Below are 25,641 nucleotides of genomic sequence, written 5' to 3'. Positions count from 1 at the left end.
AGATTAAATGAAAGTCAAAAAGGGACCAGGGAGTTTTTAATAGGTGCTGTCTTTTTGAATTTGAAATTTTAATCTGAAATTGCTATTAAAGGATTTGTAGCAAGGAAGTGACATAATCAAGTCTTAAATTTTAGTGACAAATTTTAGAAAGATCACTGTGGATGGAAAACTAAACATTTTTCAATTATAGTTGGAAGCTCTTTGCAAGATAATGATAACTATGAATAAGTAAAAGCAAACTGCAAGAATTATTCATGTTTGCACAACTTGATTCTTTGAAGTGTTTGGTAAAACATTAGCTTCTTTATATAATTGTTGCACACAATAGTAGAATATTATACATTCTTACTATAACCCTGAGCTGATCAAATATAAGGATTTGAAAACTAATTTATAATTGTAAATGCTATCTTATCTCCACTTTGCTTCATTGACAATTTAGTGTTGGTCCCGTTTGTACTAAATCAGATGATACTACTGAGTGATAGCATTTATGCCTTGTGTAGTCCTGGTGTATTCTAGGTTGCTGGCCCCTACCTCCAAGCTGGGTATAAAACCAATATATATTATAAAAAGAAAATGAAACTGAGAAAACCTGTAAGATGAGGAAAGTTTGAGATGTAAAAGGAGTTAGGACCAAAAGTACAGGAAAAAAAAAATCCTTCCCTAATTGCATCTTACACTGTAGCCTGCCTGTTTTCTACATAAAATTTTTTGCTGCTGAAAATAACAGCCTATGTAGCCCACCTCAAACATTTTTTGACTGTTGATACTGTTTTCACTGTCTAAAATAGTGTAATAACAAGTTCCATATTATAAAGAGTTCTCCCTCTTATCTTGAGGTTGGGGCCAGACTATCAGTTTGAACAGAAAATTCCAAATTAGATATCATGGTTACATGAGTACACAGAAATTGATTTTTAATTGAAAACACAAATATAACACCATGATTTATTTTTAAGATTGAATGTGCTTAAGTTTTAGCCAAACAGTAAATGACATATAGTTTATAACATCCAGGTTATCAGCATAAACTCAGCAGGCTTAATTTTTCATAGTTACCAAGACTGTTTAACTTAGTTCTTATGAGTGGTAAGCAAGCTTTGAAAAACTTTCATTTCCATTAATATAAATTCTGAACTCTCCTATGAATGGGTTTCTACTACTTGCAAAGAGCTAGCTTCACTTAAAGCATTTTGTCACTGTGCTCCAAAACAAATATCTTCCTGTAGCCAAAAAGTTACCTCTATGACTCTATGTCTGTGTCAGTCTTTACATATTCTACTTAGTGGCTCTAGACATCTAATTGAAAGTAATATTGGGTTCAAAATGAAGTCACATTATATAGCATTATCAACTTAAAATTATTTTAGCTTGAGATAAAATATTGTGGGAAAACTGTACTTCCACTGTCTGTTTTATTTTAGATTCTAAATTATTCAAAATGGAACAGAGCTGGAGAATTAACTTACTCATAATTTTAATCATGCCACAAAGTAAAATTGGGTTGTTGTTGTATTAAATAAGAGCTGGAAGAAGTAAGAATACTATTGGCCAGAGTTCACATAATAGAAGTTTGTTTTCTCAGACTCAGCTGATCTGTACTGTCCCTTCTAGAAAATGATTGACCCAAAAGGAAAACTTAGAAGGCTGCTCTTTCATGTTGATGAGTTGACAATGGAAGCAGTAAATATCTCTTTAAAGTTCATTTCTTCCTGTGCTCCATCTCAGTTTTTAGCTCCTACTCAGGCTAATTGCGGAGAAGGCAATGGCACCCCACTCCAGCACTCTTGCCTGGAAAATCCCATGGACGGAGGAACCTGGTGGGCTGCAGTCCATGGGGTCGCTAAGAGTCAGACACGACTGAGCGACTTCACTTTCACTTCTCACTTTCATGCATTGGAGAAGGAAACGGCAACCCACTCCAGTGTTCTTGCCTGGAGAATCCCAGGGGTGGGGGAGCCTCACGGGCTACCGTCTATGGGGTCGCACAGAGTCGGACACGACTGAAGCGACTTAGCAGCAGTAGCAGCAGGCTAATTGGCAAATGCCTGGGATGGGTAGACAATCCATAATTTCTGCCAGGAAAAAAAACTCTGAACTTCTCTCCAGTTAACCAGTAGTTTGCTGTGGTTAAAATTAATGTAGGTTTTGCAGCAACAAATATTAGCATTTTTGTTTACTATAAATAATTGACTTGAAATTTGGGAAATGAATAGTTGAGTACATCATTTGAATGTTTATTTGATTAGTTACTTATTAGTGCAAGAGGCCATCAATGTAAATTTTTCTCTCTCTCTCTCTCTCTATATATATATATATATAATCACTTTGTTTCTGCATTTTAATGTTTAATATATATGGTTTCTTTTACTTGAAAATATATTTTATTTTTTGCAGTGTTTGAGCAATACACCTCCACTTACTGAATATTTCCTGAATGATAAGTATCAAGAAGAACTGAATTTTGACAATCCCTTAGGAATGAGAGGTGAAATAGCTAAATCTTATGCTGAATTGATCAAGCAAATGTGGTCTGGAAAGTTCAGCTATGTCACACCAAGAGCCTTTAAGGTTAGTGTCTCAAATACATTTTCATCAAGGCATTTTTACCCCCAAGAGAACAGACGTCTTTAGGAAAAGAGCAAAGAATCATAGCTATTACAGTGGTTTGTGGCCCTCCAGAGGGACTCAGCATATAAATAGATATGCAGCAAATAAAGTATTAAATTTTCAGGGTGAGGTACAGAAATAGATAATTAGTTTAAAATATCCAAAAAGAGTTCTGGGAGATGTCAAAGGAAATAAATAAAAGTTGAGAAATGCAGGCATGGTTCAAAATGACGACAGACAGACAGCAGTGAGCACTTGCAGATTGTTTTGGAATACAGCATATCTCTAAGAAACCTACGTAAATATACAGAGGTAAAGACTAAATTTGAGCATGTCATTAAGCTCTAAGAACTCTTATTTTGAGAGTGATAAGTTTGAAAAATAACTGAAATTAGTCTGCAAAGCAAACACTAAATATTGAGTATGGTGATGGTGGTAATTTAGTCACTAAGTCATGTCTGACTCTTGGCGACCCCGTGGACTGTAACCCACCAGGCTCCTCTCTCCATGGGATTCTCCAGGCAAGAATATTGGATTGGGTTGCCATTTCCTCCTTCAGGAGCTCTTCCCAGCAGTTTTCAATCACTTTTTATACAACTTAAATGATATTCTTATAGGAAATCAACTGGGCAACATTTTATTACTGTATGCTAGTTCTTTAAAAATAAATAGCAATAAAGCAGAAAAGCTCCTACATTTGTTCCTTAACTTTCCAAACTTTGGACCAACTGCTTTAGACAAATCATTCCTCAGCCTTTATCCATAATTCCAGTTATTTTCATTTTACAAGATGTCCTCATTTAAAATTACATTGTAAATAGGTCCTTGATACCTGACTTTTTTCTTTTACATTTCTTTTCAGTCTCATCAAAAAAATACTTAGCACTGCAATGACTAGAAAAATTATATATGAGCATGAATATTCCTTTTGTCTCTATGAGATTTATCCTCTTTAAACACAGAAGCTGAATGAGAGCACTGTAGTTTTCAAGTGACCCAAAAATGTTACTGAATTTTAAGTCTGTGTGTGTGTGTGAGCTCAGTCATATTCGACACTTTGCAACCCCAGGAACTGTAGCCCACCAGGCTTCCTCTGTTTTTGGAATTGCTTCCACTGAGAGCAAGTCTTTAGTGTTTCCCACTTCTTTGTACAAAACTGCAACGTTTTCTCATTGTTCTTTGCTCAGGTCAACGTTGCTTTTCTATTTTACAGCTTAGTTACCATTATTAAAATATTTTTAGATATGTAATTATTTATGTGTATTTACCCATATGTAATTATCGTATCTGCAGATTACTGCAAAAGTGCCACAGGTTGATTTCAGGATTACAAATAAATTTTAGGAAGTGGATGAATTCACAGATATGGATTATCGACTATATATTTTTTTAAATCCCTAGAACTGATTTTATAGTTTTGCTTTTCTTACAGACACAAGTAGGACGTTTTGCACCTCAGTTCTCTGGATACCAGCAGCAGGACTGTCAAGAACTATTAGCTTTCCTATTAGATGGACTACATGAGGATTTGAATAGAATTAGGAAAAAACCATATATACAATTAAAAGATGCTGATGGAAGACCAGATAAGGTAAATTTAACCATATTATTGTCACATTGTTACAATAATGTGATATCTCTGTGTAATATGTGTTTGTTTTCCTTATAGGTAGTTGCTGAAGAAGCCTGGGAAAACCATTTAAAAAGAAATGATTCTATCATAGTAGATATATTTCATGGCCTTTTTAAATCAACTTTAGTATGTCCGGAATGTGCTAAGATTTCAGTAACATTTGATCCTTTCTGTTACTTGACACTTCCATTGCCCATGAAGAAGGAACGTACCTTGGAAGTTTATTTAGTTAGAATGGATCCACTTACCAAACCTATGCAGGCAAGTAATGATTCTTTTCTTGGCATTTGTTAGTTCTGAGTCCTTATGCCTTAAGTTCAGTTCAGTTCAGTCGCTCAGTCGTGTCCGACTCTTTGCCACCCCATGAATCACAGCACGCCAGGCCTCCCTGTCCATCACCATCTCCCGGAGTTCACTCACACTCACGTCCATCGAGTCCGTATGCCTTAAGTACAATTCAGTAATAAACTTTTTGCATAAGAGATTTTTGTACGCTAAATACTTTGAAAATTAGTGCAACTCGTCATGTAAAAAAAAAAAAAAATTCTCAAAGGCATTTTCTTATCAAAGAAAAATGAGAGGTGGTTTGATTTTATAATGTTGTTAGGAATATTAGCTTACAAAGATTAATAATATAATAGTATTTACCCAGTTTTCCAACTGGAACTTTCTTTAATCTTCATTGTAATTTTTTTCCTACTGGCTATTGAAAGTGAAACTAATTAATATTCGCTGTACATTTTGATTCATGATATGATAAGATAATGGTATATTTAAAATACTTGTAGTATTTAAGCATTTGAAGAACTTGGAAGAGAATTGGAAATTTAGTTAGGGTAAAAAATACTTGATTCAGTAATGTTCTAATCTTTTAACAGTTTGGTTAGTCTACACAAGAATAGAAGAACTTTATTCTATACAAGAGCCCTGTGGTAGACCTTAATATCAATTGTCTGCCTGATTCCATTGCCTAGTGTTATAATTGGGTTATTTTACATTTTATGAAGCAAAACACTATGTATTTTCCCTTTCTTAATCAGTTAATCCTTTTCTGACATTTGACCTACCCTAATAAAAGTATTTCCTTCCTTTTCAACCTTCTGTTCCCCTAAATTCTATTATAACACTTACCAAATTTTTTTATGACCTTTGGTTTATTTTAAGTTTTGTCCCCTAGACTGTGAATTCTTTGAAGAAAGGAACTTTGGAAATCTTTTTATTCCCAATCCTCATGACTTAGAAGTGTTCAAAAATTTTATTCATTCAAATATGTATTGGGTACTTTCTGAGTATAAAGCTCTGATAAACAAAGTAAACATAGTTCATCCTTTAAAAAATAGTTTACTAAAATCCTAGTATAGGTTCCAGCCAGAAGTGCAGTTTATTAGAGTGTATTAGTTATATTAGTCTGCTCAGGCCACCATAATGAAATACCGCAGACTGAGTGACATAACAGAAATTTATTTTCCCACAGTTGGAGGCCGGAAATGGAAGAATAGAGAACCAGCTTGGTAATTTCTAATGCTGACTCTCTTCCTCATTTACAGATGGATGCCTCCTCAAATGCATCCTCACAGGGCAGGGAGATAGAGAGTGGGAACACAGGCTCTAGAGAAAAAGGAATTAGCTTGGTTAGCCCATCTGATGAGTTTTCCCATCACTGAAGTTGATTTAAATTAAGAAGTTCGTTAGTAATTGCATTGAATATGTATTATGTATTGAACTCACATACTATGCAAGGTGCTGGATGTACAAAGGTATTCCTTGTCCTTCTTCTCAAGAAGTTTGTCATACAGTGTGAAGAGTTCCCTGACAGGGTGCTTGAGGAGTATACAGAAGGAATAACCTACCCAAACTGGCAGTGACGCCTGTGCTGAATCCTGAAGGATGATTAGGATTTAAGCACATGAAAATTGGGAATAAATACCAAGAGAGTGACACATACAAAGAAAGGGCTGAGGCAAAAGAGAACATGGCCCACTTCTGGAAACTACAGATAGATAATATGGCAAACAGAAGCTAGATCATGAAGAAGCTTAATGTGCTATCACAAGAAGCTTGGACTTCATCCTAAAGACTAAAGGGAGCCATTAAAGCTTATTAAGTAAAGAGAGTGTATGGTCAGATTTGTGTTTCAGAAAACACTGGCTAGTGCAAAGATTGGATTGGAGAGGCTTAATCAGGCGCACTAAGTAAAAGGTTTTTTTGTAGTGATGAGATGACAGATGACAAGGGCTTGGACTCTTAAGCTAAGTATCAGGATGGCAGACAGGTAGAAGAGCCAGTTGAATATAGGAGTTGAAAATATATTAAGATATTCAAGTTTATGGGATTGGAAAACTGAGGAGAATGGTACTATTTGTTTTACTGGAAGATAAGGGAAGAAAGTTGTAAGAAGAAGCCTATTTAGTATTGGATATGTTGATTTAACATGACTTAAATCTGTGTTTAAGTATTGGACAAATTGAGAATCAAGAGGAAAATTTGGGAGACGTATCAGTAAGCATTGACTTTATGTATGTAGGTAGACTGGAAGAGAGAGGTCTGTGCTTGAGAGATAAATTGGGTGGTGAGCTCTATGAAGATGAAGGATGAGATCATTTAATTGATCGTCTAAACCAGAACAATTTGAAAAATGAAAAGGGCTGTATTAATAATTATACCAAGACATCAGGTTAACCCAGGACTGGCCAAAGCAAACTGGGATATATTGTCACCTAATTTAAGGAGAGCATATAGAATCAAGAAGGCTAAAGATAAACGCCTGAAGGATTACACTAGAGGGTTAGTTCTTTCCTCAAGATTTGACCAAGGCATTAGAAAAGAATAAGATGTAGTTATAGGGAAAGGAAGATTTTGAAGGAGGCAGTGGTCAGCAGTCTTGCTACAGAGAGATAATAAAATAAAGACTGATAAAGACTTGGTTAAATGGTAGCCTTGAAGAGGTGAGGACAAAAGCCAGGAGTGGATTAATAAGTGAATGGGAGATAAGTTACAAGAGTGTAGACATTATTTTTAACAAGGCTATTTATAAAGCAGAAGAGAAAGGGAGAAAATTAATGGAGAATTATTAAAAAGCAGTGAGAGGTCGATTTGTTTTTTGAGACATTTCTGATTTTATAAGAGTTAAAAAGTAAAGTGAAAGTGTTAGTTGCTCACTTGTGTCCAACTCTTCGTAGCCCCACAGACTGTAGCCCACTAGGCTCCTCTGTCCATGGAATTCTCCAGCAAGAATACTGGTGTGGGTAGCCATTCCCTTCTCCAAGAGATCTTCCCATCCCAGGGATAGAACCTGGGTCTTCTGCATTTCAGGTGGATTCTTTACTGTCTGAGCCACCAAGATAAAATGAAATAAAGGATAATTGCTGAGTTTATGTTCTAGAGGAGTCAGAAGAGAATATATAGATGACAGGATTAGTCTTTTTTGTTTGTTTGTTTAAAACTGCAAAGCATTTTTTTTAATCATTTCCATCTTTTTAAGCCAGTTTGAGAATGAGAAGAGTACCACCTGATTCCCTTTCCTTGTATCAAAAGAGAGAAAAGGACATTTTAGACTCACGTTTACAGGGGGCTTCCTGGTGGCTCAGAGGTTAAAGCATCCGCCTGCAATGTGGGAGACCTGGGTTCGATCCCTGGGTTGGGAAGATCCCCTGGAGAAGGAAATGGCAACCCGCTCCAGTATTCTTGCCTGGAGAATCCCATGGACAGAGGAGCCTGGTGGGCTACAGTCCACGGGGTTGCAAAGAGTCGGACACAACTGAGCGACTTCACTTTCACTCTACAGGGGAAACAGTAAGTTGGAGATTTTCCTATCACCTAGGCTGTTTTCTCAAATAGGTATTCCGCGGATAGTGAGAGGAGTAGTGGTGAAATAGGAAGCCTAAGAAATGATGACGATTTTAAATAGTTATTGAGAGAAATATGAGAATAAGCAAATAAAGGAGACACAGAAGAATATCTGGCTAGTTTTGAAGGATCCATTGAGATTGGACACTGTGAGTTTGTAGTACACCAGTCTATAAAGTTGGGCAATTTACTCCAGCATATCTAAACAACTCTAAGAAAGTATAGCAAGAATAAAACTGAATAGCTGAATAATAAAGTAGTTAAAGTTTTTGCAGTGGAATGGTTGAAGGGATGAATCATGGGGATGGAAGGGCATGGAGATATTAAGGAGCCAATGGAAAAAACAGAGTTAAAAGGACTAGATATCTCAGTGCAAGCCAAGAACAGATAAGAATGGGTTTCCAGGAAAAGTAAATAGTGTTTAGACAATTAAGAGTTTAAGATATCAGAGGTGGAAAAGGAGATGGCAAGTTCTGAGACGTGAACCATGGTTAAATGCAAGTGTAGGCCTTTGAATTGAGCAGTGAAGGAATAATAAGGCTAAGATAAACTGTCCACATGGACTTTGTCACCCAGGACAATGGCAAGATTGGAGACAGACACTGTGAGCCAAATGCCAAGTGAATGTAAGGAAGCAACCAGGTTAGTCTTAACTAGTGAGTATTTTTTCCAAAGTAATAAAGTCATTGCAATTTTCTTTTTTGTTTTTTAGTATAAAGTGGTTGTCCCTAAAATTGGAAACATACTTGATCTTTGTACAGCATTGTCTCTTTTGTCAGGAGTACCTGCAGATAAGGTAGGATGTTTCTGGGTTTAAAGTATGTAAGTTGGAGTTTAGTTTTTCACTGTTGTAAACCCTGCTTAATAGAAATTTATTTCCTTTTAGATGATAGTTACTGATATATACAATCATAGATTTCACAGAATATTTGCAATGGATGAAAATCTTAGTAGTATTATGGAACGTGATGATATTTATGTGTAAGTATGAAATTCATTGCACAAATATTTCTTGAGAAAAAATTGAAAGGAAATATCATAAAATTTCCAAGGTTTACAGTCAGTTTTATCCTTGCAGGTTTGAGATTAACATAAATAGGACAGAAGATACAGAGCATGTGATTATTCCTGTTTGCCTGAGAGAAAAATTTAGACACTCAAGTTACACCCACCATACTGGTTCTTCACTTTTTGGGCAGCCTTTTCTTATGGCTGTTCCACGGAACAATACTGAAGATAAACTCTATAATCTTTTGCTTGTGAGAATGTGGTAAGTCCCAAACAGTTCTACATTAACCTAATAAAATATTAAATAGCTAATAAAAGCAAACATGCAAGGTACTATCAGAATATAATTAGTTATCTATATTATCTTTGTTTAGACAGGTAGCAGTGTAAGAAATCAAATTATAGGCTAATCCAGTTTCTTGATCATGTGAAACACTTCACTGAGATAATTTCAAATACAGGAAGCATAAATTCTCTTAGTTGTTTTACACCAAAAGTTTATAGTTGGAAGAAAATAGTTTTATCATGTATGCACTTTGAAATCATAACAAATGTCTTATGCTTCATTTCTTTATACACAGTGCTCAAACTGATAACAAGAACTCATAATAATAAATAGTTTTATTTAAAAAGATAAGCTTTTATGGTTCTTTCTTTTGTAAGGCAACATCTTTTTCAGTTGAACCTTGGTTTGAATTAGAGTAATCAAGAATGCCATATACTGCCTTTCTTTTATCTGTTATAACTGACATATTTAGTATTCTTACTTGCATACCTGTTTTAATCATTATAGTCCCATAACCCATACATAAAGATCACATTACAATCTCTAAGTGATCTTAGCGGTACTATATATATATCATCTACTTGAGGATCTTTATAAAATAATTTAAAGTTTTGTTTTATTGAAAGAATGGAAAACTTTTCTAAGTTTTTACCTTAGTAGAACTGAACCTGTTTGATTTCTGATTTTATTTCAGCCGATACGTCAAAATATCTACTGACACCGAAGACACTGAAGGATCCCTACACTGCTGTAAGGACCAAAATATTAATGGGAATGGCCCAAATGGCATCCATGAAGAAGGCTCACCAAGTAAGATTTATGTATTAAATTGTAAAATTTTCTCTTGGGTTATTGTTGCAGAGGGCAATTAAGAGGATGAGGATTAAGGAACTTAACAATATCTGCAAGCCTGGAGGGGGAAAATGTTCATATCAATAAGTATTAATAATGTAGCATTGGGTTTGTATAAAGATTTCTAATATTTAATATTAGGTGAAATGGAAACAGATGAGCCAGATGATGAATCCAGTCAGGATCAAGAACTGCCCTCCGAGAATGAGAACAGTCAGTCTGAAGATTCAGTTGGAGGAGATAATGATTCTGAAAATGGATTATGTACTGAAGAGACTTGCAGAGGTCAACTCACGGGACACAAAAAGCGATTGTTTACATTCCAGTTCAACAACTTAGGCAATACTGATATCAACTACATCAAAGATGATACCAGGCATATAAGATTTGATGATAGGCAGCTTAGGTTAGATGGTAAGTATTTGTGGAAAATGACTTAAACACTAAACTTGACCAAAGTGTGTTGGGGTGGGGTTTTTTTTGTTTGTTTTTTTTTTGAGGTGAAACCTTGAAATTCAACACTGTCCTGAGAAGTAACATTTACTTATCTATCTACATGTTTAAATGAAAAACCTTCATTTCTAAGTATACTATAACACATCAGTGTTTATTAAATGAAGATTGGACTTACGCTTAAGTTTTGTAAAATATTTTAATGGCTTGTAAACAGCAAATTACCCTGATCACCTTGTACAGCAATCTCTCTCTTCTGCTGTATATCTTAAAATGTATTATTTTATATCTTAAAATATATTAACTCAATACAGCATATTAAATCTTAAAGAAAAAAAATATGTTTTCCACCTTAGAAAGGTCTTTCCTTGCTTTGGATTGGGATCCTGATTTGAAAAAAAGATATTTTGATGAAAATGCTGCTGAGGTAAGTCATTGCTCATTCCTTCTTTCTCTCTTCCATACTGATAACTCTGTTTGGTTACATTTTTTTTCTTCTACCAAATATGTTTATTTTGCAATTTTAAAAATAGTTATATCTTAAAAGAGAAAAGGTTCTTCTTCTTTGAACCTGCTATTTAAACTTTTTGATTGTCCATATAGGTATGTATACAGAAAATGTTAGAAATACTGTAAATCTCAGCTGAAATAAGCTTTTGATTTATTTGAGAACATTTAGGAGTTTTTCATGACTATTCATAGTAATATGATATCACTAAAATGAGTTTTGTTTCATTTGTTTTCTTAACTCAAGAAATACTTCTCTTTAGGATTTTGAAAAACATGAAAGTGTGGAATACAAACCTCCTAAAAAACCCTTCGTGAAATTAAAAGATTGCATTGAGCTTTTTACAACAAAAGAAAAGCTAGGTGCTGAAGATCCTTGGTAAGAGACAAAATTAAATAATTGTTTCTAATTATTTTTAAGGATATATACTGAGGTATGTGCTACATCAAATTGAAAAAGTAATAGTTAAATTCCCTTTGATATTTTAAACAGTAAGCGTTTGTTTATATGCTTATAATATATTAAGAAGAATGAAAATGTCTTTAAAAGTGTTATAATGTTAAGTTTTAATCTTCTTTTAGTATATTTTCCATAATAGCCATTTTACTATGAATAATTCATTTTAGTTACATTTTTCCAGGAACTTTTAGCTGTGGAGGTATTCCAACAGAAGCTTTTTTAGGAAAATCACAATATGTTCTGTGTTGTTACTAATTTGAGTCCAGAAAGTCTCAAGATTTTTCTAATACCTTTATTTCAGCACAGTTTTGCTACATCCATGTTTTTTTAGCTTACTAAAATGTAAATAATCTAGCCCTCGTTACTTCTTTGAATACTTATTTACATACTCATTTTCAATCGTTAACTCTATTTGAAAAATGTATTGATTAAAAATAACAAGTTCCTGTCAGTATGTTACATATTAGGCATTTCCTGATATTACCTCTGACGTTATCGCTAATAAGCTTTAAATATTTCTCTATATTTAGGTATTGTCCCAATTGTAAAGAACATCAGCAAGCCACAAAGAAATTGGATTTATGGTCTCTGCCTCCAGTACTTGTGGTGCATCTCAAGCGATTTTCTTATAGTCGATACATGAGAGACAAGTTGGATACTTTAGTTGATTTTCCTATCAAGTAAGTTCTGATTGAGCTTAATAAACGTTGGGCACCTCTAACTTTTTTTAACATCACTCCCAGATTATAGGTGTTTTTTTGTTTATTTTTACACATAGTTGACTTTAAATATTATGTGGTTTCAGGTGTATGGTATAGTGATTTGATATCTTTATACATTACACAGCATATAAAGTTACTATAATATTAGCTGTACTTTCTTGCTGTACATTGTCCTTTTGACTTATTGTATATCTAAATCCCTTTCACCTATTTTACCCATCCCCCCACCCGTCTTCCCTTTTGGCAACCACAAGATTGTTCTCTGTATCTGTGAGTCTGTTTCTACTGTGTTATATTTGTTGATTTGTTTTGTTTTAGATCCAGTCTCAGTTTTTGAGTGTATTTTTGTTCTAGCAATTTGTATGGATTAGTAACAATTTTTATTCCTTTTCTTAAGAGATCTTTCAAAGGACAAAGAGAAAATACATTTTTTTAAAAAGTAAAACTCATTTTATGTTACATTATCTTTTGAGTTCACTGGCCCTGTTTGTAAATCTAAGATACTTCATGGGATCTTAGTGATTTTGTTTTCATCATTAATCCTCCATTCTTCCTAAGTGCATTTTTAGAAAGACTAATGTGGAAACTGAACAGTGGAGTTGTTTAGAAGGCAGGTGATGCAGTAGAGTAGTGAGTCATCCTGTTGTCACCTTTTGCTTTTCTTATTTCAGTGTCTGTAGTAAGTCATCCTATTTGTAAAAATATGCAGAGAAGTCTACATACAGCATATCAGTAGTCTTTTTTTATTCTTTCATTAAAATCATTGAGAATTCAGATAGACAAAAAGGGAATAATGTATCTTCATTCACGGAGTCCAGGAAGGACTTCATTACGCCCTATTTTGTAAAAAGACCATGCTGCTCTCCCATTTTCCTGAAGAAAAAATTGGCAGGATTCTTTCATATTTCATAATATTGGTATACAAAATTTACTTACTACAGTTTATAAGTAAACAGATACTGAAGGCAGGTGTTGTATGTGTGTGCAGAGGTGACTAGAAGGAAATAGATGATGTACTGAAAACATTCTCTGGATTGCTTATTCTAATCCATGTTTATAAATTTAAAATTGAAAATGTTTTGTAATTATAGAATAAAAATGCTTATTTTCTCTTTAATAAAACAAAATTATGAGCCATCAGGCTTTTCAAGAACAGCATTTTGAAAATATGAGTAAAAGAACAAACAAAACTAATGATAAGCTAAATCTATTAGAGATCTATTTGAAATTTAGAATCATTCTTGCTTTTTAATTATACAAATACAAAAAGAATAACCAGAAAAAAATAAACTATAAAATGGTCATATTCCAGTTTTGTGTGTGATAAATTATAAACAGCTGGTTGCATTTCAGAGAATGTTACTCATTTAGGATGCATAGGTCATCAAAACCTGGAAATATAGAATAGATATTGGGGTTATATTTAAATATATTTTATATTCAAATTAGGATAAAATTTCCAAGAAAGTTTTTTTTCACTGTCCGTTTATTCTTCCTTAAATAAATAATTTATGAAAATGACTTTAAAAAAGAACCCACGTGATAAATGGTGATGTCTATATTTCCTCTTATACTAAGAAATGTATTAGCATGAAAATATGAATCTGAAAACAGACGATCAGTGGAGAATTTTTAAATTCTCAATCCCTAAGAAAATTTTTGCTGAAACACTCAAATCTCAAGGGTATTTATATAATTTTATAGTTATTTGGCTCTTAGTAATTTCTTTAATTAGATATGTATGTGTGTGTGTGTGTGTGTGTGTATATATAGGAGTATATTTAAATGAGAGTCAAACAACACTGACTGAAGAGTAGAATTTCATTACATTTAGGGGAAACATAAAATTAACTTGATCTCTTTTTTAAACAGTGATTTGGATATGTCAGAATTCCTAATTAATCCAAATGCAGGTCCTTGCCGCTATAATTTGATTGCTGTTTCCAACCACTATGGAGGAATGGGAGGAGGACACTGTAAGTTGATAATTTACCTTTTTACTAAAGTCTTGATGTTTAATAACGCCAGACTTTTTTCTTTAAAATATTACTTCTTAAAAGAAAAATGTGAGATGTGTCTTACACAGTAGATATTGTGTCTGCATCAGTAGATATTGATTAATGAATGAATCAGCTTTTGAACCTCTTTTTTTAACATTAAGAGAAGAGGATTGAGTTAATCATACTCCTCAGTTAAGAGCACTGGAAAACACTGGTCCATTCAGGACTCCTGTCCTTCACCTTCTCCTCCTTCCCTTTCTAACATGTTTGTTGTATGTGCTCTCACAAATCACACATCATTGTTAATTTATATGTTTGTTACTCTGCTGTAGAGTTTACTCTTCTCTCTTGACACTTAAGACTTCTGCATATTACTTTGTGTCAATTTAATCCATTGCGTCTAACCACTCACGGCCTACATCTACCATATTCTCTCTTTTCACTTCATGGTGGACATCCAGATTAACTTTAACTTTCTACCACCTCAAGAACAATAAACATCATTGTTTTTAGTCTCCTGTGTGAGAATTTCTTTGAGCTACATACCCAGATGTAAGATTGCTGGGTTGGAGTAAAGTACTGTGAGACGGCACTCCAGGATGATTATTCCAATCTGTGCTCTCCAGTTGATAGGTTTTTCTGAAGAACCATCTTTGCATTTGGGGGTTAACCCTATTCATTAAATATTTTTTTAATATACTCAGTTGGATTTGGTTAGCTGGTTTTGTTTAGGATTAAATAAAATTCATGTCTGAAATGATATTGTAATTTTTTTTTAATTGCTCTTACTTTCAGTTTCAGTTTCAGTTCAGTCGCTCAGTCGTGTCTGACTCTTTGTGATCCCATGAACTGCAGCACGCCAGGCCTCCCTATCCAAAACCAACTCCCAGAGTTTACCCAAACTCATGTCCATTGACTCGGTGATGCAATCTGTCCATCTCATCCTCTCTTGTCCTCTTCTCCTCCCACCTTCAGTCTTTCTCAGCATCAGGGTCTTTTCAAATGAGTCAGCTCTTTGCATTGGTGGCCAAAATATTGATGTTTCAGCTTCAACATCAGTCCTTCCAATGAACACCCAGAACTGATCTCCTTTAGGATGGACTGGTTGGATCTCCTTGCAGTCAAAGGGACTCTCAAGAGTCTTCTCCAACACCACAGTTCAAAAGCATCAGGTCTTCTGCACTCAACTTTCTTTATAGTCCAACTCTCATATCCATACATGACCACAGGAAAAACCATAGCCTTGACTAGACGGACCTTTGTTGGCAAAGTAATGTCTTTGCTTTTTAATATGCTGTCTAGATTGGTCATAACTTTCCTTCCAAGGAATAAGAGTCTTTTAGTTTCATGGCCACAATCGCCATCTGCAGTGATTTTGGAGCCCCCAAAAATAAAGTCAGCCACTGTTTCCACTGTTTGCCCGTCTATTTGCTATGAAGTGATGAGACCGGATGCCATGATCTTCGTTTTCTGAATGTTGAGCTTTAAGCCAACTTTTTCACTCTACTTTTTCACTTTCATCAAGAGGCTCTTAGGTGGTTCTTCGCTTTCTGTCATAAGGATGGTGTCATCTGCATATCTGAGGTGATTGATATTTCTCCCGGGAATCTTGATTCCAGCTTGTGCTTCTTCCAGCCCAGTGTTTCTCATGATGTACTCTGCATAGAAGTTAAATAAGCAGGGTGACAATATACAGCCTTGACATACTACTTTTCCTATTTGGAACCAGTTTGTTCCATGTCCAGTTCGAACTGTTGCTTCCTGACCTGCATATAGGTTTCTCAAGAGGCAGGTCAGGTGCTCTGGTATTCCCATCTCTTTCAGAATTTTCCAGTTTCTTGTGATCCACACAGTCAAAGGCTTTGGCATAGTCAATAAAGCAGAAATAGATGTTTTTCTGGAACTCTCTTGCTTTTTCCATGATCCAGCAGATGTTGGCAATTTGATCTCTGGTTCCTCTGCCTTTTCTAAACCCAGCTTGAACATCTGGAAGTTCACGGTTCATGTATTGCTGAAGCCTGGCTTGGAGAATTTTGAGCATTACTTTACTAGCGTGTGAGATGAGTGCAATTGTGTGGTAGTTTGAGCGTTCTTTGGCATTGCCTTTCTTTGGAATTGGAATGAAAACTGACCTTTTCCAGTCCTGTGGCCACTGCTGAGTTTTCCAAATTTGCTGACGTATTAAGTGCAGCAGTTTCACAGCATCATCTTTCAGAATTTGAAATAGCTCAACTGGAATTCCATCACCTCCACTAGCTTTGTTCGTGGTGATGCTTTCTAAGGCCCACTTGACTTGACATTCCAGGATGTCTGTCCCTAGGTAAGTGATCACACCATCAGGATTATCTGGGTTGTGAAGATCTTTTTTGTACAGTTCTTCTGTGTATTCTTGCCACCTCTTCTTAATATCTTCTGCTTCTGTTCAGTCCGTACCATTTCTGTCCTTTATCGAGCCCATCTTTGCATGAAATGTTCCCTTGATATCTCTAATTTTCTTGAAGAGATCTCTAGTCTTTCCCCTTCTACTGTTTTCCTCTATTTTTTTCACTAATCATTGAGGAAGGCTTTCTTATCTCTCCGTGCTATTCTTTGGAACTCTGCATTCAGATGACTATATCTTTCTTTTCTCCTTTGCTTTTCGCTTCTTTTCTTTTCACAGCTATTTGTAAGGCCTCCTCAGACAGCCATTTTGCTTTTTTGCATTTCTTTTTCTTGGAGATGGTCTTGATCCCTGTCTCCTGCACAGTGTCATGAACCTCCATCCATAGTTCATCAGTCATTCTGTGAGATCTAGTCCTTTAATCTATTTATCACTTCCACTGTTTAGTCATAAGGGATTTGATTTAGGTCATACCTGAATGGTCTAGTGGTTTTCCCCACTTTCTTCAATTTAAGTCTGAATTTGGAATCAAGATTATGACCTAGTCTAATGAAACAGGCTAGGACACTTTACCGTTTTATGTTTCCTGAAGCAGCTAGTATAATATAAGAATTAACTGGTAATGAAAGTTTAGTAGAATTCATCCAATAAAACTATCTGGACTTCTCAGCCATAAATTATTCTATTTATATCATGTTTATTGATTTTCTTTTTCCAGAGTATACATATTGACATTCTCCATTTTGCTTAAAATGTATATTTCCCAATTTATTTGAGAATAGTTGTTTATAATACTCTTATGCTATATTTTTGTCCCTTGTTCTTTCCCGTCTTTGGAAAGAATAGACTTTCTATTTTATTACGTTTTTCTTTTTGTTACACATGGCATGTATTCTATCTTGTTGATTTCTCCTCTTCTCCTTGGTATAGTTTTCCTCTGGTTTCTTTGAGTTTGCTCTTTTATTCTTTCTTTAGTTTCTTGGGTTGCATGCTTAACTTTGTTTTCTTTCTTTTCCCTCTGTTGAAGGCTATAATTAAAGCTATAAGTTTTCCTTTATATACTCTTCATCACTATTTCATAAATTTTTAACTGTAGTCTTCTTTTTGAATTCTGTGTATGTTTTTAGTTTCATGTATAATTTTCTGAATATCACAAGATTATCTCATGTGCTTATTCAAGTATATTTTTTTGTAAAGCTCTCCTTTTTTTCTTAATTTTATTTTATAGCAATTAGGGCCATTATCTATATTAACCCTAGAAGTATTAAGGCTTTCATGTAGCTTAATACATGGACTGCTCCTTAAATGTTTATGTACTTTAAAAGCGTATATATTCCCCATTCAAACACAGAGTTCTCTATTGCTATTACAGTTAATCTTATTAGTTGTATTTAAATCATTACTATTTCTGGTTATTTTTGATGTTCATTCTTTTTCTAAGATGAATTTGTCAGGACTACTACTAAAATGACGATTTATCTGTTTCATCTAACAGTTTTATTAGTTGTTTTGCATTATTAGTTGCATTTATGTTTAAAATGGGTAGCCCTTCTTTTATCTATTGTTCTTTTTTACCTGAGTTTGATACTCGTTTTTCATTTTGTCTTTTTCTCAGAATTACAAATATTAGTTGAGCTTTCTTTTGATACCACCATTTACTTTGCAAACTCTGTGCCTTTTTGTTAGATGTGTCTCTCTTTTTTTTTTTTTTGGAAGTCGCTCAGTCGTGTTCGACTCTTTGTGACCCCATGGACTATACAGTCCATGGAATTCCCTAGGCCAGAATACTGGAGTGAGTTGCCTTTTCCTTCCCAAGGGTATCTTCCCAACCCAGGGATTGAACCCAGGTCTCCGGCATTGCAGGTGGATTCTTTACCAGCTAAAACACCAGTTCAGTTCCGTTCAGTCGCTCAGTCGTGTCCGACTCTTTGCGATCCCATGAGTCACAGCACACCAGGCCTCCCTGTCCATCACCAACTCCCAGAGTTCACTCAGGCTCACATCCATCGAGTCAGTGATGCCATCCAGCCATCTCATCCTCTGCTGTCCCCTTCTCCTCCCCCCCAACCCCTCCCAGCATCAGAGTCTTTTCCAATGAGTCAACTCTTCGCTTGAGGTGGCCAAAGTATTGGAGTTTCAGCTTCAGCATCATTCCTTCCAAAGAAATCTCAGGGCTGATCTCCTTCAGAATGGACTGGTTGGATCTCCTTGCAGTCCAAGGGACTCTCAAGAGTCTTCTCCAACACCACAGTTCAAAAGCATCAATTCTTCGGCGCTCAGTTTTCTTCACAGTCCAACTCTCAAAACCCAATATTATTGTTAAATTTTGTCCTTTTAGTGTCAGACTTATTGATGTTTCTTTAAATTTGTAAATGTGGTGGACTTGATTTCAGATTGGCAAATTTACAACCCATAATGGGCTTCACTCAGAAGAATAATTTTAAGAGGAGTAGAACTATTTAGAAGACCAAATCTGTAGTGTCACTTTTTAAAAGTTATGACAGCAGATAATTGTTATGAGTACGTTTTGCAGCTTTATTTCTTCAGTTATTGGGTAGTTTATACAAAGTATGGATAGGAAAAGTGGACATTTTTTTAACTTAACGATAAAGCAAATCTTTGTGCAGATTAATTGATCACTTTTTACATTTCTCAAAGAGTGGAAATGATTCTGATGTAAAAAATCAAAACAGTACAGATCAGTGAGTTATAGTAAGTATTGTTGAAAAAATATTGGTCATAGAAAATTTAAATTTACACTTGAAAATTCAAACTTTGGAATCGTAAACAGAGCTGAGTTTAAATCCTACCTCTGCTGCCTAACAGCTATACTCTTGGACAAATTAAAGTTCTCCTGATGCCTCACTTTCCTCATCTGTAAAATTAGAAGAATAGCAATGATAATACCTTCTTGTGAAATAATACAGCACTGGGCCCAATACAAATGCTAATCACCATTTATTCAGTATTGTTATTCTCTGTATTAAAAAAATAATAAATATGTCCTGTATGTTCCTTGGATGAAAAAAAAGACTGGGATTATTCTGAAAACCTTTTAACGTTGGAATCAGTTGAATATACGATAGATTGGCCTAACGTAGATGATTATCATGTAATTTTAATAGGTATTCCTTATATAGCCAATTTTAAAGTCATGAGGGAGTTCCCGCCCAGAAAACCACAGATCATTTAAGTGATAAAAGTGATTGTATTTTCTTCATTAGATACTGCTTTTGCAAAAAATAAAGATGATGGAAAATGGTACTATTTTGATGACAGTAGTGTCTCAACTGCATCTGAAGACCAGATTGTGGTAAGTGTGTCTTTTAATCTTGAAGCTCAAGGAATCCATAAAAGGGGCCCATGAAGCACTATAGTCTATATTCTAGCAGTTCTAATAGTTGAGAGACTCGTTCTTATTTAAAGATACGTAAAATTGTCCTCTAAGTGGAGATCGGTCTTCTAAATTTGTCCACTAGCAGAAGCATAAGTTGAACATGAAAACTTTTCTGGTAGTGTTCAACATGAAAACTGGACTTTTCTAATGAAAATATTAAATTTTCCCCTGAACAATAGGCTCAGACATTCTAGACATTGGCTAAAGTCAGAATGCTAAAATAGAAAAATAAAAAACTTTTAAGGGCCTTGCCATACCTGAGATATTTAAAGAAAAGTCTTATCCTTTGTGACAATTATGTATTCAAACTCTCAAAATGATATAGATTAAACAAATTACAAAATTTTCAGAATTAACCCTGTGTATTTGTCTGATGTTTTCTGAATAGTAGAAAAATTAGGAAGTTACATCTACTCACACTTGCATCAGCTTGTCAGCCATAGCTGAAGCAAAAATATTGGCATTTGCTTTGTTCCCCATCAGAGCACATTTTTATTATCAAATATTGATTGACAGTGTTGGTTAAATCGTGTCCAACTCTTATGACCCCACGGACTGTAGCCTGCCAGGCTCCTCATTTTCCAGGCAACAGTACTGGAGTGGGTTGCCATTTCCTTCTCCAGGGGTCTTCCTGACCCAGGGATCAAACTTACGCCTCCTACATTATAGATGGTCTCCTGCTTTGCAGGTGGATGCTTTATTGCTGAGCCACCAGGGTAGCCTCTATTGATTGATGAATAGATAAGGTGACTAATAATGTTCTAGGAAGAAAACTGAGGCTTGCTTGATAAGAATTTATTATTCTATAAATTTTGCCTTTATAAATTTTACTTATTGATCACAGTATTTACAAAGAATGAGAAATGTAGTATTTCCTCATGTGATGATCTTTCCTATACAGAGGTTTTCTGTTGATGTGGGAAGCACTGATTGCTTTACTTTATTTCCCGGTTTAAATTATGTATTCCTTGAGGGCAGAGACTAGCTTTTTGTTTTGTTTTAGTTTATAATGCTTTAAAATTCTTCAACTTAAATTGTTCAGTTTAATCAATTAATAAGCTTCTGAGCCCAGTTACTGGCATAGTTTTAATCAGTTATTGTATACATAGATAGGAAGTTATTTTGAGTTGTTTATAGATGTTTTATATTTTTATCACCTGTTTGTACACATGATTTATATACATACATACCATTGCTTATCTCCCTATAGCTACAGCAAAGAACAAAAAGAGACTTTTGAAGTCTTAGTATTTTTTATGCTTAAGTTAACTACATTTTTGGTTTATATTTAGACTTCTAATTTCATATCATATCCCTCATTTTTCAGTTCTGTTCTCTTCTTTAGTCTCCCAACCAAAACCCTGAAGTTGCCTACATCCTCCTTCAAAGTCTGTTTGACAACACTGCCCTAATCTTGGTTTCAAATAAATATCTTGTTTATATACAGTATGTGAATTTGATGTTACCTTACATTTTAACTGTAATAATTCTTCATTTAGTCAATAAGTGTTTGAATACATTCTGTATACAACACTCTGTTCTACACAAAGTTGAAAATACAAGTGTAATCACTCAGTCCTGTAGCTCACCAGGCTCCTCTGTCTGTGAGATTTCCCAGGCAACAATATTGGCGTGGGTAGCAGTACCCATTCCAGTCTCCAGGGTATCTTCCTTACCCAGGGTTCGAACCTGAGTCTCCTGCATTATGGGCAGATTCTTTACCATCTGAGCCACCAGGGAAGCCGAAAAAGACAGCTATCTCTAATGTCAAGACGCTTACAATCTATGGGTGACAGAGACATGAATTGACAATTATATATGATAATTACTGTTAAATATCTTGACTGTATAGATTGAGGCAGCTGTCTCAACTGATTGGAGTGTAAGGAAACAGAACCAGTGCAGGGAAGTTTACATAGAGAAAGGAGTGTTTGATCTGAGTCTGCAAATACGAATAGTGGTAAATTAGACAAAAGAACCAAAACCAAAGACATTCTTAGCAAAAAGAACAGTAGCTACGAAAGCAAGGCTGTGTGGCAGAATATGCCATTTAGCTAAGGGAACAGCAAATAATTTGGTGTTACTGAAACAAAAGACTCGTTAGGAAGGTGGAGCAAAAATTAAACTGGGGCTAAATTTGGTACTCAGATCATGAAAGATGAGTTCTTTGTTGTTTTGATCTTTTCTTAAAGTCTGTGAGAAGTATTGAGTGGTTGTTAACTACTAGAAGAATATTATTAAATTTCCATCTTAACATGTTTTGATAACACTTTAGAAGACAGATTGGAGGGCACCCAGTAAAGAAGCCCAAAGGCCATTATTCAGCCTTTAGAGGAAAGGAGGCTGTCCTGAAATTTAAGCCACAAGAGCTTCTAAAGTTAAATCAGTGGTAGTAAGTATATAGACAGGGGAGAATGGATTTGTGAGCTCCTTAACGGATAGAAATACTAGACCTTGATTAAGATTACATGTAAATATAGAGCGGGGAGGGAGATGATGACTCTTACTTTGACATTTACTAAGATAGTAAGTAAGAAAATTTGCTGTGAAATTGATACCTGTATAATAGCTTTGTGGAAATTTCCATTAGGTAGTTGGGCTAATTGGACTAGAGTTCAGGGGTGAGAACTGGCTTAAGTTATGAATTTGAATTGTCTGTCTTAGGTAGCATTTAAAACCATAGGTTTGAATGAGTCACCTATGGGAAGATACATATTCAGAAGAGCAGTGAGCTGAGGACTGAAAACATGATTTTTTTTTTTTTACTTTAAGTCAGGATTTAATGAGCCCACAGGAAAATCAGAAGAAACTGTAGAGATGAAGCATCTAAGGAAAAGTAGTGTAACAGAAGCCAAAAATGCTTTAATGCAGGAGAAAGAGTAAAGCATTAAATGCCACCAAAAGATTGGCTAAAACAGGCACCCATTTAATTTGTTTATAAGAGGTTTTTGAGGCTGGTGAAAGGCATTTCATTACAGTGGTTGCAGTAATCACATTGAATTGAGAAGTGTGCATGAGAGTAAATGATGAATATTAGATTTTCTATAGACCCCAGCCTGGCTGCGAGGAAGAGTAAGAGGTATATGGCAGCTAGAAAAGGAATGGAGAGGAATTTATGATGGGAGAAGACTTAAGTATTTTTTATGCCAAAAAAGTCTGGTAGATAAGAACTCATTAAAGATACACAGTGATGATTGATGGAGCAGTATCCTTAAGATGGTAAGAAAAGTTGGAATCTAGAACAAATACAGAAAGAAGCTATTACTATTAGAAAGACACTTGCCTTGTCTTTAGAGACAAGAGGAAAGAAGGCATAGAATTCTATTTCATGTTAGAGTGAGAAGGTGGATCTGTGATATGGTTGCACTGATTTATCTGTCCAGCTAACTTAGAATAAATGTTAAATCCAGTGACCATTCTTCCTTTATAAACAGAAGTCATACTATTGATATAGTTAATAAATTTTAATAGTTAATAATTTTAGTAACCTCCATTTGACCATGTGTGGTTTTCTTGATTTATGTCCTATCACCAAAATTGGTTATCAGCTAAAAATTCATTCTATATTTAATGTGATCTTTGAGAATCATAACCATTTTAACTTTCTTTGTTTGTTTTAACAGTCCAAAGCAGCATATGTACTCTTCTACCAGAGACAAGACACTTTCAGTGGAACTGGCTTTTTCCCCCTTGACAGAGAAACTAAAGGTGCTTCAGCTGCCACAGGCATCCCATTAGAAAGTGATGAAGATAGCAATGATAATGACAATGATATAGAAAACGAGAACTGTATGCACACTAACTAATGAAAGTCCTAGAAGCCATAAAAGAGAGACTTTCCTGCTGGTGGTATCTGTTGAAATGATGAAGTTACCCACCACATTAAACAAAAGTCTGAGATGGGGAGTTTCAGATCACTGAATGTAAATCCTTTATCAGATTTTAACTTGTGCAGTACTTGAAATGAAACACAATGAAAACTTTAACAGAAATTGTCTCTTAATACATTTACAGTCTTGTATTTACAAGCTAAATATATATAGGAAATCACAAATAAATCCCTTTTAAGTTTGCTGCTGTTTTGATGAATTATGTTTCTTTAATTTTTTGGATGTGAGTTAATTGATGACAAATGTTAAATTTGTGGATGTTGGTCATTTATTTTGCTCAGATAATAACTGCAAGAAATCTATGGCTGAACTTAGTTCTTGGATAATCTAGTTCATGTGCATTAGGCTGCCACATATACTACTGTGATAATGAGCTGCAGTGTCAGTGTGGCATAAATACTGCAGTAGTATTCTTGGAAAACCAAATTTTCAAATCTTTACCTGGTAATCAGTGTGGGCCTGTTATAAAACTAAATCATGATACAAGAAGCAGTCTTGAAAAAGTTATTTCCTTTTGTAGTATCATAAAAAAACAATAATATGTTCATCTTACTACTACTGTAGAAACAGGTTCTAGATTTCACACTTCATCGAAAGTCACTTTTCAGGTAAATGTAAGTATTTTTCACTGCTGTTGGGATCTATTCCTTAGATATTCAAATTCTTTTTGACTTACTTTAAATTTAAAATGCGTATCTTTAAATCTGATGTTGGTCCAAAATTAAAATTTTGGCTGTCTGTTTTTCTCTACCCCATTTTTTGGTAAGTTGGCAACTTTTAGCTCTCCTATTGTAATATAAAGACAAATTTAATAGTATTCTGTATCTATAGTAATGATTGCATCAAGCTTAGATGAGAAATTTTTTTCTGGCCTTTAAATTACTAATGGACAATTGGCTTTAAAGGTAGGTCTGTTAACTTTCTTTGTACGTTCCTGATGGAATTCACCATAGCCTTACAGCTTTTCTCAGAAGGGAACTTGTTACAAGAGAATTGGCATTGCATGTTCCAGAGTCAGAACCTGTACAGTATATTAAACATACAGACCTTGAATTTGATTTTAGTTCACCACATTCAAGGATCCAGGATGCCAAAAATACGTGTGAACATTTGAAACATTTTTCATTTGCTGCTTTTTCCCCTTTGATCTAGTTGAAAGAATGTATTGTCAATTGGCATACAATACTGCCTTTAATAGAAAATAAATGCTGGGGCACGTTTCACATATCGACTACCTGAGAAATTGCTATGTGTCCCACTATTATTAAAGCAAAAAGTATAATGTTCTTCACTTGAACTAATCAAATACAATAGATTATAAATTGTGTATTGTAAATAAAAGTTCACTCTGTGAGTGCACATTTTGGTAAATTATTTATTTATGTTAGCATTTAAACGTGAAAGAAAAAATGCATTTAACCAGGATAAATGAGGTATGTTGATCATGGCTTTGCTTTATACCTTAATATTAAAGCTGGTTTTTCATCCTGGTATTTTTAAAGCTGTTTTGGGTTTTTCCTTTTTATCCTTTCCTTTTCTTTTTCTTTCTTTCTTTCTTTTTTTTTTTTTAATGTAAACTAACCTCCTGCATGAC

The 25,641-nt window shown here is 34.7% G+C and overlaps 1 protein-coding gene across 3 annotated transcripts in view; it reads left to right on the top strand.

The window, feature by feature from the left end:
* The window catches only part of USP15 (ubiquitin specific peptidase 15), a 128,551-nt gene extending 103,287 nt beyond the window's left edge, over positions 1-25,264 (top strand). For all 3 annotated transcript variants that reach the window (XM_068971205.1, XM_068971204.1, XM_068971206.1), the window contains 14 exons: positions 2,401-2,574; positions 4,046-4,204; positions 4,283-4,507; positions 8,805-8,888; positions 8,979-9,073; positions 9,171-9,362; positions 10,081-10,196; positions 10,380-10,652; positions 11,048-11,118; positions 11,462-11,577; positions 12,189-12,338; positions 14,253-14,356; positions 19,985-20,073; positions 23,781-25,264. In XM_068971205.1, coding sequence (XP_068827306.1) covers positions 2,401-2,574; positions 4,046-4,204; positions 4,283-4,507; positions 8,805-8,888; positions 8,979-9,073; positions 9,171-9,362; positions 10,081-10,196; positions 10,380-10,652; positions 11,048-11,118; positions 11,462-11,577; positions 12,189-12,338; positions 14,253-14,356; positions 19,985-20,073; positions 23,781-23,963 — 2,031 coding nt within the window. In that variant the 3' untranslated portion in view covers positions 23,964-25,264. The remainder of the gene's footprint in view (positions 1-2,400; positions 2,575-4,045; positions 4,205-4,282; positions 4,508-8,804; positions 8,889-8,978; positions 9,074-9,170; positions 9,363-10,080; positions 10,197-10,379; positions 10,653-11,047; positions 11,119-11,461; positions 11,578-12,188; positions 12,339-14,252; positions 14,357-19,984; positions 20,074-23,780) is intronic.
* Positions 25,265-25,641: the final 377 nt, after the last annotated feature.

The sequence above is a fragment of the Capricornis sumatraensis genome, chromosome 4 (genome assembly GCF_032405125.1).
Source record: "Capricornis sumatraensis isolate serow.1 chromosome 4, serow.2, whole genome shotgun sequence".
Lineage (NCBI taxonomy): Eukaryota > Metazoa > Chordata > Mammalia > Artiodactyla > Bovidae > Capricornis > Capricornis sumatraensis.
This window is presented reverse-complemented; position numbering and strand designations above follow the sequence as displayed.